At 33.3% G+C, this 18,132-nt stretch overlaps 3 protein-coding genes across 7 annotated transcripts; 1 reads left to right on the top strand and 2 right to left on the bottom strand.

Annotated features, from left to right (window-relative positions):
• Positions 1-3,021: 3,021 nt before the first annotated feature.
• LOC8267104 (endoglucanase 24-like) lies at positions 3,022-6,194 on the bottom strand. 3 transcript variants are annotated; one of them, XM_048374638.1, is made up of 7 exons: positions 5,760-6,194; positions 5,355-5,638; positions 5,123-5,266; positions 4,829-5,005; positions 4,478-4,625; positions 4,154-4,320; positions 3,022-4,041 (listed from the first exon to the last, which is right to left on the bottom strand). In XM_048374638.1, the coding sequence occupies exons 1-7, from the start codon at positions 6,004-6,006 to the stop codon at positions 3,715-3,717; spliced, it is 1,494 nt and encodes a 497-aa protein (XP_048230595.1). In that variant the 5' UTR covers positions 6,007-6,194; the 3' UTR covers positions 3,022-3,714. The 3 variants fall into 3 exon arrangements, with proteins under 3 accessions (XP_048230595.1, XP_048230594.1, XP_048230596.1); XM_048374637.1 differs by having other exon boundaries at positions 4,829-5,266; XM_048374639.1 differs by having other exon boundaries at positions 3,794-4,051; positions 4,829-5,266.
• Positions 6,195-11,246: 5,052 nt separating this feature from the next.
• LOC8267106 lies at positions 11,247-14,435 on the top strand. Of its 3 annotated transcripts, none has more exons than XM_015726347.3 (3): positions 11,247-11,462; positions 12,496-13,363; positions 13,895-14,435. In XM_015726347.3, the coding sequence occupies exons 2-3, from the start codon at positions 12,504-12,506 to the stop codon at positions 14,067-14,069; spliced, it is 1,035 nt and encodes a 344-aa protein (XP_015581833.1). In that variant the 5' UTR covers positions 11,247-11,462; positions 12,496-12,503; the 3' UTR covers positions 14,070-14,435. The 3 variants fall into 3 exon arrangements, with proteins under 3 accessions (XP_015581833.1, XP_015581832.1, XP_002530745.2); XM_015726346.3 differs by having other exon boundaries at positions 12,463-13,363; XM_002530699.4 differs by lacking the exon at positions 11,247-11,462 and adding an exon at positions 11,638-11,935.
• Positions 14,436-15,127: 692 nt separating this feature from the next.
• LOC8267107 (probable small nuclear ribonucleoprotein F) lies at positions 15,128-17,826 on the bottom strand. The gene is made up of 5 exons (XM_002530700.4): positions 17,668-17,826; positions 17,457-17,544; positions 17,329-17,366; positions 16,398-16,462; positions 15,128-15,467 (listed from the first exon to the last, which is right to left on the bottom strand). Exons 1-5 carry the CDS (start codon positions 17,671-17,673, stop codon positions 15,398-15,400), a joined length of 267 nt encoding a protein of 88 aa, XP_002530746.1. The 5' UTR covers positions 17,674-17,826; the 3' UTR covers positions 15,128-15,397.
• Between the last annotated feature and the right edge of the window lie 306 nt (positions 17,827-18,132).

Genomic DNA, 18,132 nt, shown 5'->3' with positions numbered 1-18,132 from the left:
ATTGGGCAGAGTGTGTAGTAGAGGAGCCAATAGAGGTGTCAGGAATGTCAGCAGAGGATAGCTCATCAACATCAGTAGCAAAAGGGTCAATGTGGATAAGATCAGACATAGATATATGGTGAGGACGGTCAGGAATTGTAAAATAAGGAATATGTTCAAGAAAAACAACATGATGAGAAACATATAATTTATAACTGACTGGATTAAAACAACGATATCCTTTTTGTCCTGCACCATAACCAAGAAAAATACATATAGTAGATCGAGATGTTAGCTTACTGCGTTCAACATGAGGAAGAAGAACAAAACATGTAGAACTAAAAACACGAAGAGAAGAATAATCTGGCGGACGATCATACAGTCTTTCATAGAGAGACAAACCAAAATTATGAGAAATAGAAATTCTGTTAATTAAATGAACAGAAGTAAGAACTCATTCCCCCCAAAATTCACTAGGAACACTAGCAGACAACAAGAGTGCTTGTGCAGTCTCTAGAATGTGCCTATGTTTTCTTTCAGTAACTCCATTTTGTTCAGGAGTATCAGTGCAAGAAGTTTGGTAAATTGTACCATCTAAAGCAAGTAGATCCTTAAAAGCATGAGAAGTATACTCTCCCCCCCCCCCCCAAATCACATCTAAAACATTTGTTAACAGCTGAATATTGGGTTTTCACAAGAGATCGAAACTTATTATAAATGTCAAAAAAGTCTGAACGACGTTTCACAAGATAAACCTAACAATAACGAATGCAATCATCAATAAAAGATACATAATAGCGAGAACCCTCTTTTGTAGAAACAGGAGAGGGTCCCCATACATCAGAATGAATAAGATCAAAATGAGTAATAGACATAGTAGTGCTTTTAGAAAAAGGCAATGCATTAAACTTGGCTAGTTTACAACCACTACAATAAAAAATATCATAAGTTTTCAAATTTCCTAAAGCTCCTGTAGAAACTAAAAATTTTAAACGAGACACAGAGACATGACCAAGGCGAGAGTGCTACAAATAAAACACAGATGAAGAGGGATTCAAACAAAAGGATGACAAATTCACACCAGGAACAACAACAGTAGTGTGAGGGGTTTTGAGCTGATCCAATACACAAAGTCCTTCTTCTCTATGGCCGATCCCAATCACTTTCTGAGATTGTGGATCCTGAACAAAACAAGCAGAAGAAAAAAATGAGACTGAGCATCCAGTATTACAAATCTGACCAACAGAAGCAAGATTTAAAGCAAGACTAGGAATGTGATAGACATTAGACAAAGATAGAGAAGGCGTACTAACCGAACCAACACCTTGCAATGGCATAGGTGTACCACTAGCACTCATAACAGGAACTGAAACTTTAGGGGTTAAAGAAGTAAATGATGATAAATTAGGTGAAATATGGTTTGAAGCACCAGAATCTAAAAATCCAAGAGGAAGGGGATATACCTGAAGGACTAGATGACAGACCTACTTGAGAGGAAGCAGACATGGCATGAGGTAGGAAACCGCCAATCGTTGATGGGTTTAAGGAGGAGGTTGACAAGGCATTGTGAGGACGGGGTAGAAGAGGAGGTCCATTATGGAGAGGCGGTGATCGATACGACCACTGATGAGACTGTTGCTACTGCTGTTGATGAAACTGTTGATGTTTTCCTCTGCTCAATTTCAGACATTGAGATTTTCAATGACCTTTTTGCTTGCGGAACCCGTATTCATCACGAGCAACAGATCCATATGGCCTGAACTGAGATTTAGAGTTTGATCGAGGAGGCATGGCAAAAACAGATGGAGTAGAAGCTGAAGAAACCTCTTTTACAACTGAGGACTTCAAACGAATTTCTTCATCCAAAAGTTCACTAACAACAGAGTCAACAGAAGGCAGTGGATGACGATGCAAAATAGACCCACGAAGTCCCTCGAACTCATCACGAAGGGCCATTAAAAACTGTACCAATCTCTACTCCTCTCTTCGTACAATATAAGGCCCAAAGGCTCGTAATTCAGCAGGTTCTGTGAGAGCCAACTGATCCCACAAATCTATCATAGCATTGTAGAATTCCTGAATACTCATACTTTTCTGCTAAAGAGCACGAATGTCAGACTCCAATTGGTATTGCTTTGCAAAATTAGACTGTGTATACAGTCTAGCTAGGTGATCCCAAACCTCTTTAGTCGTCTCATATTTTGCTAATTGGGTACCTATCGGATGCTTAACAGAATTATTGATCTAAGTAATAATTTTTGAATTATCGACCTCCCATTTATCCAATAATGCCACATTATCTTGAGGCTTAATATAAGCATCCGAAATATATCCCCACTTTTATTTCCCTTTCAAGAAATTTTTCATCACGTAGCTCCAATACGCATAATTCTTACCATCCAACTGAACACTAATTGCTTGAGCGAATCATCTCTAGCTTCAGCCATACGGAACAGACAAAAGAAAGAAAAATTCAACAGAAATCAACAACAATCAATTACTCCAAAGAAGGGGCAACAAATCTACTTTTACAAACCGATAACAATCTTACAAAGCCTCTTTTACAGATTGCTTATGTTCCATAACCATTTATTAATATTAAACCACAATATATAATTTCTCACCAAGCAAATAAATTTACGCCACAACCCTTATCAACAAAATGCCTATCACCAAGCAAAAAATCCAACCTTATAATGTTGTGTTTGTCAATGTCGGAGAGCAAAGAATTTTGTCGAGCAGGTGGCATGCAAAGAGTACCACTGAACAACACGCCACAAACAGCAGTCTGCACAATAGATTTAACAGGGGAGTTTTGTCGAGCAGGTGGCGCGCAAAGTGGAAATGCTGACGCACAACAGCAAGAAGCAGATGCACACAACAAAGAAAAGGAAGAACGAGCAGACACACAGCCTATTTTCCCGGACGCGAAGCAACAACGAAGAGAACGTGACGCACAAAGTAAGAGCCAACAAAGAAGAAGTAGATGCACGGCAAAGAAAGAAGAGGAAGAACGAGCAAGAAGACGAACAATTTATTTTCCAAGACCCAGCTGCTCTGATACCAAGTTACAAATGAAGGAATAACATAACGTACATAACCAAAGTAAAGCTTAACCTAAAAACAAAGGAAAGATGACTATTTATACTCTAACATGGAAATGACTATACTACCCTTACAATAAACATTTAATTACATTGTTTAACAGCTATCATTTTGGTCCACTTTGATTTAGGCACTTGCATGTGAATACTAATTGGTTGGATACTTTCAGTTATTTATAAAAATAAAATAATATCCAATCCAAATTTTTATTAATTTTATATTTCTATATATTAAAATATATAAATAAATAAATAATATAAAATAGATTAAAAAATTAGATTAGTTATAAAAAAAATAGAAAAAATAAGATGATAAAAGCAAATAAATATAATAAAAAATCAAGAAAATTAAAGTGAAAGAAAAAAAAGCTAAGAGATGATCACATGACATGAAGGATTAAAAATAAAAATAATAAATATGAAAAGCTATAAAAATGGAAAATAATTAATCAAGAGGCCTTGTAGTCTATTCAATCATTCATCTGCAATCACCCTACTTTATACAAATAGCTGAAAATATCGAACCTATTAGTATTCACTTCAATTATCACAATTACAGCAAACACATTCTTGATTATATCAGCCATCTTTCTTCACCATTTGCACCCAATTCTATAGAAACAAAGAATGCTCATACAGTATGATGAGAGTTATCGATGACTAAGGCTGAGAGCAGGCCGACAAATAGTGCACTACTATAAGTAGTTGGCTCAGCTATATCAGTATTGTTTCGAGAGTCCACATAGGTTTCATTAAGAAAAGGGCCACCAACTAGAGCTCCAACAGGAACATTTGGATTAGGATTTTGTGAGTGAAGCCACATAAACCCATCTTTACACCCGGTCCTGGCATCGACAGGAATCGATGATCCCCTGTGGTGTACATAACGAGGGAAGTTCAGTCCATACCCAACAAGAAAACTCATCTCCATTGGATTCTTTCCCAACACATAGTCTGCCTGAAAGCATCTTTCAACAAGAAATTATATATCAAACAGTTGAGACAAACACTCCTTAATTTCTATGTGAATGTAAATAGTAAGCCAACAGCTTATGCAACAAATGGCTTACCTGCGAAATCGCAAAGCTGCGAAGATCATCTGGCCTGTAGAATTGCCCACTGCAATATAGAGTTGGAATGTGGGAAGCAACCATGTAATCACTAAACAGAACAGCTAGGAATGCAGAAGCCACAGCATACTGCAGAGGATTCCATTTTAGGACCCATATCAGGCCATCTGCATTTACAGAACAGTATCAAACTATCAGTCTTTAGTCCAGCAATGAATGTGGCAATGCCAAAATGGTGAAATTTGGAACCCAATAATCAGTACAAATCTTTTCTAGCTTTTCTATGATATATGGACTTGCTGCTAAATCAGTAGAGAAAATTACTTTCGGTTCTGCTAGATGTGGCTGTAGGTGAATCTGGAAGAAGTCTACACATGAAGGCCTCAGCTGTTTCCCTGTATATCTGAAGTTCAAGATTTTCCTCCATTGACATCCCTTCCACACCAAACATGTTTATCTTGGAAAGTAAAACCTGTTAGGGAAACCCAAAATTTATTATCTTCAGTTTGTCTCAACCCAGTTAGCATCACCATTTTTATGTAGTAAGCAATCTTGTCTTTCTCAAATCATGTTTCCATTACATCAGAGCCTAACTAACTCAATTGATTGTATTAATCAATCTTAGCCTGTAAATAGACATGTATAGAGTAGTTGATTGAAAACTGTGGTATGTACCTGAGCTCCAGCATGCTTGTCATCCCAACTAAACCAAGTTGGATTACCCCAATTAGCAAATTTTTCGCCATTAATTTCAGTTGCATAACTAAGGTATGACTCATCTCCAGTTGCATGGTAGAGCCAGGCAGCTGCCCACAAGAGTTCATCTCCAAAATCTGTGGAGTTATAAAATTCCTGTACATGGGGAATGCTGATACTATAAGAACCTCTGTAAGTATCGGCAAAAGTAAAGAGTTGCTGAGCATGCATAAGGAGCAAATTGGAGTAAGAGGAGTTGATTTTCTTGAATACAAGAGATGCTGATGCCATTGCAGCTGCAGTTTCTGCTGCAACATCTGACCCTGGAAAAGAAGTATTCACTTGTGTAACTGGCCTTTCCTCTGTCATTGTTTCTGGTCTTTGCCAACAATTATGATCCAGTTCAGGATCACCCACCTTTATAGCAAAGCAATTCAAAGTAAGACAACCATATTAATTCGAAGACTAATTCAAGCATAAATTGAACAGAGAAAGTTTTGGCAACCTGGATATAGAGAACATATGGAGAAGGATGGGCATCGATAAGATAATCAGTGATCCATTTAAGTGAATCTTGAGCATAACCCAATTGCTTAACTGCATTCATTTGTTCTCCATATTCAAGAATAGCCCAAGACAACATTGTCGCAGTAAAAGCCATAGGAAAACCGAATTTAATGAGATCTCCAGCATCATACGTTCCTTTTGAAAGATCCAATCCTTGTTGTTTCCCATCTTGCAACCCTGAATCCCCTCTCCAAGGAATCCTATTATTCACCAACTTACCAGCTGTAACAACAGCAAAAATGGATGCCATTTACATCGAAATCTTCGCTCCAATAAAAATGTCAAACTAGGTGGCAGCATATAGTACATGAAATTAAACTTAGTTTAGTACTCAGTTACTTACACTTTTGTATATCAAAGAATTGCAAGGAGACTTCAAGAGCATCTGAATATTTCTTGACAATGGCTCTGTGGTAACCTGAACTTTTCTTGAAGTGGTTAAAGCTCTTTAAAATGGTGAGCCCACAAGCTGTTACAACTATAGCTCCTATCACTAACACTGACAACCACCAACCCCATCCTTTGAATTTTGCACTCTCTACTTGTTTCCAGTCTTGGGTTCTTAAAGACTCTACCTTCTTCCCTTCCATCTCATGTCCAAGATTTGCTTTCTTTCCTTACGAGTGAAAGAAAGAAAATTCAAGTATGAAAGAATATTATAACAGGAAATATAATTTAAGTGTTAATCTGAAACCATGTCAATGAATTTCAGAATACAATGGACGCAGAAAAGATTTGACTTTTTATTTAATACCCATAAAACAAAAGCCTGATGACTTGCAGGATTTGCTTTCAATTTCACAGGACTTAGTTCCTTGTGCAACTCTATATAAGATTCTTTCATTCTTCGTAGACGCGGGAAACTTAGGGAGATGTCTGAGCCATTGGATTATGTGGGGTCATATAGAAGTGGAGGGTGAGGATGTGGCCGAGGAATGATACCGTTATCAAAAGAAAGACGAGTTGACAGGACAGGGACTAGTGCCAGAACGGCAGGCGGCTTGTGGGTAGGCTGTAGAAACTGGTTAAAATGGATAGGTTATGCTGCTTTGTCGTTTCCTTTTGCAACACATAAAGGAACATCTGATGGGCATTGCTATCGATGTAGAAATTCTTACCAAGACTGTGCCTGCTACATAAATTACAGTAATTTTTTAATACATTTATATATTTATTTAAAAAAATTATGAAATCGGATCAACTTTATGTATTTAATTTTAATATATAACTTTTATATAAAATTATATACTAAAATGCTTTTATAAAAATTAATTTAAAATTTTATAATTTTTATTTAATAAATAAATAAATATATATATATATATATATATGTTAAAAAGTCATTATAAATTAAAATTTATCTATCATATATATATATATATATATTTAAGTTTCAATCAATTATATAAGATGGTATGACGTTATTAATCAATATGATTTATTTTTATTGAATATGTGTACATATTGTGATAGATCGAAGAAAAAAAGATAAAAACTATTTTTATATTTTTTTTATTCATATCCATAAATTATGAATTACACAATATAAAATAGTCATTTTCTTACGTTCGCCATAAAAATAAAATATCACCGAATGGGGAGTTAGAACTTGAACTCGTCACAAGTGACAAAAAGGTTCAAAAGTACTATTTTTATGTTTTTGGAGAAGTGTCTCGCTTTTTTTTTTTACTAGTGGCATTATTAAATTACTTTCTAGAAAAAAATGATTATTAGAGGTTAGTATTTTTAGATTATTATGAAGAATAATACACCAATAAATGAAAAATGGAGCTCAAGTCTCCCACTCTTAAATAAATCGATATGTTACATAAAGATTACTAACCGAAAATAAAAGTATAAATTGACGGATACTTTTCATTAATGTGAATAAATATTATTTGATCTAGTGGTACATACTATCATATCGGATTAAAATCCTCTTATATTGTTATTAGTAAAATAGATTAATTTTTTTTCAAAATCTATTAATCATGATTATTAAATACTAGTTTTTTAAAATTTAAATTTAATAAATAAAAGTTAAAATTTAAAATTTAAATTGAGAATTTAATAAATAAATACTAGTTTTTTAAAATTTAAATTTAAGTTCTTAAATGAAGTTTCATCTATTCAATTTAAAATTAAAAATAAAAACCATACCATTTCAAACAAAACTTGATGAAATAAAAGTTAATTTATAATTTTATATAATTAGATTTAATGAATTGATTATAGTTAAATTAAATTTTTTATTTACGAATTCTTTTTTCTCTGTGATGCTTGATTAAGCTATCAGATATCATTTGCCAAAGCATTGTATATTGCTATAGATACCTCTTGATACAGCCAATTTAGCTTGAAGCTATTCAGTCACTGAGTTCACTCATACCACTGCAACTACAAATAATGCAGCAACCGTCTGAGGAAAAACTTGGAAGAAACATGGAAAATCATTGCTAATAATTAAGCACTCATTTTATACTGAATTGAGATTGAAAAATATGATTGATACAGTTCTACCCTTATCCTTTCCAAGAACATTATTGTGTCTATTTATACTTCTACTATCTACTGCATATGCACAACTTTGTGCCCAGGAGGAACAAAGAATGTAAAGACAAAACCAGAAGATAACAAGAACTAATGCTAACTTCCACTGACCATTTCTTCTGATTCAAAAATTCATGATTAGTCCCTTTTTTGGCCCGTCTCCTTCTCTAACTCCTCAATTGGACTCCATAGTTCTTCTACCTTTAAAACCATTGCTTTATACTCATCAATGTCCTTCATTTTCATGTCAGTGTCTTCCAATCCGAATGCAGGTAGTTCTGTCCAGTCATCAATCTCAAACTTTACCCTCTCCAAGGTTTCTTCACAATCTCCAAGATCAATTTCCATCAACGAAAGTGAATACTTGAGTCGTATCTTTGAACTGGGCAATCCTTGATGCATCCAGAAACTCTCCAATAGCAGAATCTGATCAAGCAATATAAGGATATATTTATCAGTGTACTCTTCTTCAAAGTCTTCTATCCACGGCATGCTGTATTCTTCGATCGAATTCTTGTGTGCTTTCTTGAAAGATTCTCTCATCTTCTTGATTTCTAGACCAGCGGCATCAAGTAAATCAATAATCCTGCGAATTACAATGGAATTCTGACCTTCACATACCCATTTGAGACAAGTTACAAACACTTCAACTTTCGCTACGTATCTGTCATCACCTAGTATTGGAAACATGAAATTAAGAACCAGGTGAGAAATGTTAATCCCATCCTTGATTGCTCTATCCTTTAATTCTATCAGCCACTGAAAACAGTCAATGGATGCATCGCACTCTTTAATCCAGTCCAAGAAACTCTTCATGGTCCATTGCCCTTCCTGATGATGCTTGAAAACTTGATCCTGTAACAGCGGATACATCTTGGCTTTCATTTCCTGAATGAGACCCAAAGACAAGAATCTTCTCGTCTTGTCATCAATTCCTTTCAAGTTGTCTCTATACAAAGGTGAATCAAGCAAGGCTTTCAAATTCTCAAAATTTTCTTCGTTGCTTTTGTTCAAGTCAATGAAATCTTTTCCCAGATCAAACTTTTTGTAAGATTCATTTAACCCTTCCATGGGATCTTCTTCTTGTTTCTGTTGTATCTGCAGAGCTTCAATTGCTGCTTTCACCAAGGCCTCGGATAGCTCAGTGCAGAGATTGTCTAATTTTTCTATTACAGCCATTGTATTCAATCGATAAATTCTAATTAAAAAATCAAACAATAGCAAAGAACCCAAATGTTGAGAATTGAAGAAGATAGAGAAACAAAGAAAGACGAGAAAAAGAGAATCAGGAAAGTTTTGAGTTTTCTCGACTCTGAAAGAGAGAGAGCGCCAAATTGTGAGGTTTGAAGATGGTGGTTACTTGTTTGGAAAGAAAGTCTAAATACACACACGATGACAATCGGACGAGTATTTTCGGTGATGGGTATTTTTAGGTATTTTATCCTATTGAACCCTAATAGAATGGATTTGAGTAATAATAAATGAGTTTGGAATAAATTTAAGATTTAATTTTACAATTTGTATTGGATTTAGGTCGAATTTGAATTTAAACTTGAAACTCGATTATATTAAAATTTATTATATTACATTTTTATTATTTATAATTTTTTTTTAAATTTTACTAAACTTATGTTTGGATTGTATTAATATATTGAATCTTTAATGTTAAATATTTAAATTTAATTAGTTTATATTTTATGTTTTTTATTTATATTAATTTTTTTATTAATATATTTTGAAATTTAATTATTGTAAATGATTTGATAAACATGTACCTACTAATTACACGAATATTTATATAAATAAATAAAATACTCGTTACCTATTTAAATATTTATAAATATATTTAATAACTATTTAATTTAAATAGATTTTAATCAAGTTCGGGTATTATACAAGTATTTTAATTCAGATTTAAAATGGGTTCAGATAACAAAGATAAATTTTAAACGAGTTTGGAACGAGTTTGGATATGCGTTTTTAATCGGAATCGAATATCCTTAAATGGACGGATACCCTAACTGATGTTATTCCTACACATCACCCATTTAATCTTTTTGGTTCAATTTAATACACAACTTAACGATTTTTACCCATTTAGACCCTTGTTTTCTTAGCGAGTCAATATTTTTGTGATTGGTTAGTTTGTCTTCTTTATTTTATTTCTTCTTTATTACATTAGTGTTTTGTGATTAGATTAGATGTACTGACTGAGTTTTATGTGTTACAGTAAATTAGCTTTTTTTTTGTAATATTATTCTTTTTAGGAATAAAATTTCGTATGAATGAACTATATTCATGTGATGTTAAGATATAAATATAATATGATTTTGAATTAACCAAGCACAACATGATAAAGCATTTGTATCAAGAACTTAAATCATATTAAATGATAAATATAATGACATAATAACACCTTTATAATGATTTTATTTAACATATAAATGAAAAAAATTATATAAAAAAAATTGTGTACAATATATTAAAGAAAATGAAAAATGATCCTTTTAAAAAAATATAAATAAAATTAATACTTAATATACAAATTAACTATTAAAAATATAAATTAAATTATACATACTCCTATATATATATATGAATCACTATCAATAAGTTATTATGAGGGGTATAAGTGTATATTCTAAAAAAAGCGATGAAAATAGAAAATAAAGCAAATTTCAAAAAAGATATTCCCACAATTTGAAAAAAATAATTAATTTTTAATAATATACATAGACTGAAAAAAGTCATTTTTTCGTAATTAATACTATTTATTTTTACTATTTTTACTAAAATATCCTCATTAAGTATTTAAATATAAATTAGTTACATTAATTATATTATACTTGCCAATTCAATCATTATTATTATATGATTTTAAGATTTGAATAAAAAGAATATATTCATTTTTGAGACAAAAAAAGTTAAAATTCTCTTAAATAATAACATCTATGCTAATAAATAAAAGGCATTCTTAATCATTAGCTATTGAATTATAAGTTAAAAAAGTTTATAATTTGAGATGGATGAGAGACAAATATATTTCTAAAACAGAAATAATATTTACAATTACTTCAAAAGTAAAGTCTAAAATATTTTTAATTAATGAATTTAATAAATTTGATTTTAAACTGAACATACCAATAAATATTATTTTTGTTTGATGGGTGGAGGAACAGAAAAGGAAAGAGCAAAAGGAAAGTAATATTATTTATTCCATTTAACTATGTTTTATGACACTGGAATGGAATAATATTATAATTAATGTCACTGATTAGGTAGGGAAAGTAAATAAAAAAGAGAAAAGAGAAGAAAAAAATTAAAATAAAAGAGAGAAGAAGGAGAAGAAGAAGAAGAAACAAACCTGCAAAGCTAAAAAACTCTGTTTGTTTACACATTCTCTGGCTTTGTCTGTTAACAGACTTTTATTCTCCAAGAAACCACAATTCTCTCAAATTTTTTTGTTTTCTTATTCTCCATCCAATCACAAAATAAGGTATTTATTCTCTCTCTCTTGATCAATGTTTATTTTCTTTTATTGTTTTATTACTATTAAAAGTTTAAATTAAATTTTTTTTGTATCATCACTTTTTCTATTTTGTCGTTTTGATGCATGTAATCGCACCGTTTTCTTTGTCTGTTATTGAGTTTTCTTAGTCACATTTCGTGTTCTTGTCTTGAATTTTGCTAGTTTTAATCCTTAATTAGGGTTTAAACCTGGTTTTATTTTTTTTTCTTCTTAATTCCTTCTTGTGCTTTTTCTTAGTTTGTCAGTTCAGATCATTGAATTGAACTTTCAAATCTTTAATGAAGGATACCCTTTTGTTAATGCTTTATTTTATAATTTATAGAAAAATAAAATTACCCTCTTGGGAAATGATTTATCTTTTTGTTATTGTAGTGAAGAAACAGAAATTTGAGACTTTGAACTTGAATAAGCCTTTTTTTTCTTCTCAAAATCTTTCATGGGTGAGTTTCATTTTTGTTATCTTTCTTGGGTTAGGTTTATTTTGTGCCCCTTCTTTGTGTGCTTGTGTTCATGAACGCAATTTATAATCTGTTTTGGGAATTTTGTCTGCTCAAAGATAATCAACTATGTAAAATGCATGTGGGAATTTAGTAGTTTAGAGATACAGGGAATCACCAATTTGTGACCAATTCATTTCTAGTTATTTGTAGTGTAACATGATAATGTGTTTAGATAAAGCTTGTTTTAGGATAGAAACCTGGATATCTATTTCAAATGATGCATAGAAATATTATTGTTTTATGTGGCTGTTTTATAATTTTCAGTGCTTAGGGACTGTGTCTTGACATTGCTTGTTAAGGGTTCGTCTTGCTGCATATAATAATGTGCGAGTCTCAGAATCCATTTTTCTGCTTGAAGCTTGCCATATGCTAAGCATATCTCGTTCAAATGTTAAATTGTAACCTATGTGCTTCATAATGCTTAATGCTTTATGCTTTTCTGAAGTTGATGGGTATTAATCTTTCAGAATTGAAGTTCTCACATGTGTTTCCTAACTTAGGAAAGAGCATGGCAGCCGGAGAAGATGTTGATTTGTCAAATTTGAAGTCCCAACTAAATGACACTCATGAAATATGGAAGCAGGAGATGGAAAGACGACAATCCCAAGTGGATGTGTTGCAAGCAAAGCTTATGGAGGTAAAAGCTTGTATCCAGGGGTCTGAGGAAGACGCAAAGAAGGAGTTGGAAGTCCTTTGGCGGAGAGTGAAAACCACTGCAACATTATTGACCTACCTGAAATCAAAAGCCAGAATCATGGCTGTTCCTGATTTAGCTCATACATCATGTGGTATTAAACAATTAGAGGGAGTGGGACTTATAGATAGGGATGGTACACCTCTTTCTAGTTGGTCTAGAAATGTTGATCTTTCTTCATTTGACAGTCCAGATGAAGAAACATGGATCAGACTTAGTGAGCAGCAAGGTAGCTTCGATGAACAGGATGAAGCTTATATTGGTGAATTACTGAAGTCTGTGCAAATGGTAACAGATGTAATGGAAGCTCTTGTTAAGAGGGTTATAATGGCAGAATCTGAAACTGCAATCGAGAAAGAGAAGGTAACCTTAGGTCAGGAAGAAATTAAGAAGAAGGCAATCCAAATTGAGAGCATGTCTTCAAAATTAGAAGAGATGGAGCAATTTGCTCTTGGTACAAATGGTATTCTGAGTGAGATGCGGCAGAGAGTCGAAGACTTGGTCGAAGAAACATCTAGACAGAGGCAAAGAGCTGCAGAAAATGAACAGGAGCTTTGCCGCGTTAAAAGGGACTTTGAGTCACTGAAATCATATGTTAGCAGTCTAATTAGTGTAAGAGAAACACTTCTTTCTTCAGAGAAGCAATTTCAAACTATTGAGAGGCTCTTTGAACGGTCAGTTATTTCTCAAATAAGTGAATTTGCCTGATGATATGTATTCTTTATTTTCTAAGGGTTTACTCAATCGTAGGTCTAACAGCCTAGAATGCATGAGTTTCTCCAGCCTTCCCTTCCCAACCCCTCAAAGGGCAAGTTTTGCCAAATTCTTATGGGTCACTCTTAGACTTGTCCCAAATGATAAATTCTAATATTACAGGATAACTGTAGCTTTTAAATTTGTAATAGTATGATAACTTCTATGAGGATTGTATGTGGTACTGATACTGATGTTAAATAGTATGATTTCTTAGTATTGTTACTCTTAACGTGGATTAACAAAAAATGTAGACAAGGGCTAACATTTGACTCTCTTTAGAATCATAATGACGTCAGTGTCAGTCCCTGCATGATTTCATTAACATTTCCAGTCTATTCAGGCTTGCGCTTTTCATTTTGTTTGGGGAAAGCTAGCTTTCTAGCCTTTTCTCCTCTGATAGCTGCTTTACGAGCTGGGTTACTTTATTATCTAATATTTTTGTGGAGCAGGCTAGTTGCAAAGACAAGTCAATTGGAAGGTGAGAAAATGCAGAAAGAGGCTGAGGTTCAGAAACTTATGGAAGAGAATGTGAGGTTGACTGCTCTTCTTGACAAGAAAGAGGCTCAACTTCTGGCCATGAATGAACAGTGCAAAGTAATGGCTCTGAGTGCCTCAAATATATAAGTTGCTGGGATTATCTTGTTCTACCTTCTGGTGGCTTGCGGTGGATGGTTGCTTCATTCAAGCGCAGTTGCCAATTCGCCAGAGAAGATCTGGAATTGAGGAATGCTGAAGTGTAGAACTTCGCAGATCCTTTATGCAAATTTTAACATTGTGAAGAGCATGGAGAGCATGTTTACTATTACCATTCTTGTGCTGTTGGTAAAGCCAAGCCAGAAAGCATAAAACAAAGAGTTGTGCTGTGTGAATTCCGATTTGTATTATTAATCAAATAGCTGTTGAGTTATGCATCTTTGCTGTAATTGTCTGGGATCAATTCTATTTCACATCAAATGACCTATCCTCATTAACAAAGTCAGATTTTTGATATGATTCTTTTGAGGTCAAATATAATTGATTATGGTGCAGGTTCTTGCAGTGCAAGTTGGCACAAGGCTTCTACCCATCTGGAATATCATACTTGGAATGATATCACTTGTCTTGCCTGTTCCTTTTTCCTGAAATCTTGGGGCAGTGGTATGCATATCATAATTTCCATAATTGTTTCTTTTATGCCTTGCTCTTTACTTCAGAACATGAACATATGACTGATATGGTCTTTAGCTCAAGTTGATTGGCAGATGGATTCATGATAATTTTATTTTAAGTGGACACCACTGTTTAGAACTTGAAATATAAGTTGTGAAATGGGCATTGAAGAGAGAAGATAGCAAAGCATATAATTCAGTGTGTAATAAGTATCAAAAAGCTTTTATTGTTGAAACTATCAAGAAGCCAAAAGGGCAAAAATCTATAGCTGAGTTGATATTTAGCCGACCCCTTTCTCCTTCCATGACCGGCAATCCACAGGCGATCTACAGCTGTTGGCCTCCAATTCTTACAGGCTAGTAGCCCTATATCAATGGCCATTTTCATGACGTTTCCTGGTGCATTTATGATGCCAGATTTTCAAATGCAAACCAGTTTTGGATAGGATAACGTCCCAACAGACTATTAATATAACTTACAACGAAAAAACAAATAATAATCTACTTTCATGCATCGGATTTGAGAAGAGATCATAAATAAAACTGACAATTGGTTATGCAAAACATAGTAAAATGTAGCCATAAAGCATACGATCGAGCCGTTGGCCCTGCACAGCTTTTCGCCATAACATTTTAACCGAGCAAATATTTCATATTCAGTCAATCTAAGGCAAAGTCAGGTGACCTCAATTTCTTAATCTGGAAATGGTAACATCATAATTAGGCAACAAAGTTCTACCATCTTTCTCTTAAAAAGTAAGACTACAAGAGTCCTTTAGATTTAATAACTGTTAGGCCCCTATCTCAGTCACGATCTGCATCTTCTAATTCTTCGTCTTCTGGAACACCGCGGAGATAGAGAACATTGTTGCATCTGGATGTACATAGAAAATAAAAGCCATTAACATTTCTATATAGAGGGAAAAAAAGAAAGAAAGAAAAAAATTATGCTGCGATCTGGTGAACTTCCAAAGGTTGATGCGAGATTCATCACAGATTTTCAGATTATAACACATTCCTCTGAGGTTGTAGACATATTGCGCTCCTGTAAGGTGGGAGAGCTATCCTCAAGATATGCTCTTTTTACGTAAATAATTCACATACTTTTTCTGTCTTTGAAAAATATTGTCGGACAGACAGATAAAACTCAATAAGCAAGATGCTAAATATCATCCAAGAACTTCTAAAACCATCCTATCCTGAACTTCAACAAATTTTCCAAAGCCAAAGTCTTTCTCTAATTTGTCATAGTTCAGATTAACTGGGTGAGAGAATTAGAGCTAGAATGAAAAATGTCAAGTCCTTCAAATAAAGGGATCGAAACACCATCATTCTGTGAAGGCTATTCAAGTATCTGTTGCTTAGGCATGTACATGAGTTGTTGAGATTGCTGAATTCGTGTCTCTTTTGCTTTTTTTAACCCCTCTCATGGACTCGACATTCAACTTTTCCAAATCACCGTACAGAGAGGGCTGTCGCCATCTTTATGTCACGCAAATGAAACAATGGCATTTGGTTTATTGAGTTTTATTTTTATGTCCACAATTTTCGAAAGAAAAAATAGGAAAAATCAGTCACTTAATCATTGTCTGGAAGATGGAGAAAATCAAAGGAACTTGATAGATTTTTCATAGGTTGAAAACCTCAAAACTTCTATTTCCATCCATCTACCCAGCAACCGAAAAGAAATTTGAGGTCAACATAAACACCTAGCAGTTGCACATAGTTTTCTCACACCAAAAATACACATCTCGCGGTAAGACAAGGCGCAGTAATACTAGTTGATCTGGTTACTTTAAGTTACCTGATTAAAATCTCTCCAAGATTTCCAGTAAACTGCCCATCAATAAATTCTTCTGTGTTACCTAGCTGCAATGAGAAATCATTATATGATAACATTAGAAAGTGCACCAAAGGGGAAAAATTAAGCTGGAAGAACATGAGCAAGAGGAACTCCAACAGCTAGAGAAAAACTGTATTATGCTAAACAAGTAACAAGTAGAAGTTTAACTCAACTAAAATCGACCTTGCCTTGGTCCAAGTCTAGTTGGGTTGGCAATTTGAACTTACTTGGCTATTGACAGAAAATACTAAGGTTGACAAATTGTTTGATAATATACATGAATGCAGTTGGTTTTGTGACAAAAAGAATAAAGACAAAACCTCTTTCATGCTCTAATTTTTATCATTTTACGCAAAATGGGTTGTGTTTTCTTCATTATCAATTTAAATAGATACACAGGCCTAAACAGCAAATACATATCTGTCTCTTTGTTTTGGTTCAAAAAAATTAAAGGACATCTTTTCCTTCAATTCTCATCCCTTTCCTACAGATCTATATGTTCTCCACCATTTATTGATTTCTTTACTTCAAGCTATCAAAGATTTCTCTCTCATTTCAATAGTGCCTGAAACTAGGGATACAATCATATCTTCCAGTCCCCAAAAAAATCACACTTGATCTCAAAAGCAGTGCAAAACTAGTTTGTTCTGTTAAAACAAAGCTAGCTTTCAAACACACACACACATATATATATATACTCCTTAAACTAAATTACTCTTTTATGTTAGGTTTTCCTTCTGTCCACAATACACATAACAAACAATCCAAGTTTAAAAAGCTTATGATTATAAAATCTAACAAGTTCTCCATTAAACAGGTAAAAGAACCTAGCAATGAGCCAGTAAACAGTTTGCACAAGTATATTAGAAACATGCAATTAAACAAGCAGTACCTGTAGATTCATGTATGAATCCACTGAAGCAAGAAAACCTAAAAAAAGAAACCATTTTCAAGATAAGGAACAAAACAAAAAAAAAAAAAAAAAAAGAGAAATAAAAAAAGAAGATGGAATTGGGTTACCTTTGTACTCCATACCCCATTTAAGTTTGACAATAACAGTCTTGCCAGTCAAGTTGTTCAAGAATGGCTTTGGATTAACTGGTATAGTCTGCATTCATACAGATTCCATTATTTCCCACTACCCATTAAGATAAAATTCATAACTTTTTATAAGAACAAGAAAAACATACAAAAACTTTTTTAAAAAAAGAATACCAATTAAAGTACTTACTGCCATGGAGGAGGAAAAAGAAGAAACTGGGGGTGCGAGATATTGGGCGGCAGCAAGGGTCGGTGGTGGAGTTGGGGCGACTAATAAAGCTTTTTAATAGATGAGGACTAGAGACTATAAACGGGCCTTTTCTAGTTTGGCATTTTATTTTTATTTCTTTTTTATTAATTGACTTCATTTTGAATCAGCCTAATGCATAATGCTGGCACCTGAATTTATCTCATCTTATCATTACACTCTCTCAACTTTATTTTTGACCACTTAAAGACTTAAGTCTTTTTTTCTTCTTTTTTACAATGAAACACTTACTTATCATGTGATGATATATAAAAATTTTAAATATTATAAATATTTAAAAGAATTATGAAAATGTTAATTTAAATAATATTTCATATAGATCAAAAAAGATATTATATATATACTTATTCCATGTGGTGGATAGTTAAATAAAAGAAAGCAAGTTAT

The sequence above is a fragment of the Ricinus communis genome, chromosome 5 (assembly GCF_019578655.1).
Source record: "Ricinus communis isolate WT05 ecotype wild-type chromosome 5, ASM1957865v1, whole genome shotgun sequence".
In the NCBI taxonomy this organism is placed as follows: domain Eukaryota; kingdom Viridiplantae; phylum Streptophyta; class Magnoliopsida; order Malpighiales; family Euphorbiaceae; genus Ricinus; species Ricinus communis.
The sequence above is the reverse complement of the archived record's forward strand: the minus strand, read 5'-3'. Positions and strand labels throughout refer to the sequence as shown.

Excerpts from the sequence above, each read along its gene's own strand:
- LOC8267104 (XM_048374637.1), bottom strand. The coding sequence starts at position 6,006 with ATGGAAGGGAAGAAGGTAGAGTCTTTAAGAACCCAAGACTGGAAACAA. Across the intron at positions 5,639-5,759 it reads ATTCTTTGATATACAAAAGT|CTGGTAAGTTGGTGAATAAT; the intron begins GTAAGTAACTGA and ends CTGTTGTTACAG. Across the intron at positions 4,321-4,477 it reads CACATCTAGCAGAACCGAAA|ATGGCCTGATATGGGTCCTA; the intron begins GTAATTTTCTCT and ends CTGTAAATGCAG.
- LOC8267106 (XM_002530699.4), top strand. Across the intron at positions 13,364-13,894 it reads ATTGAGAGGCTCTTTGAACG|GCTAGTTGCAAAGACAAGTC; the intron begins GTCAGTTATTTC and ends TTTGTGGAGCAG.
- LOC8267107 (XM_002530700.4), bottom strand. Across the intron at positions 16,463-17,328 it reads ATTCATACATGAATCTACAG|CTAGGTAACACAGAAGAATT; the intron begins GTACTGCTTGTT and ends TTCTCATTGCAG. Across the intron at positions 15,468-16,397 it reads CTTGGAGAGATTTTAATCAG|ATGCAACAATGTTCTCTATC; the intron begins GTAACTTAAAGT and ends ATGTACATCCAG.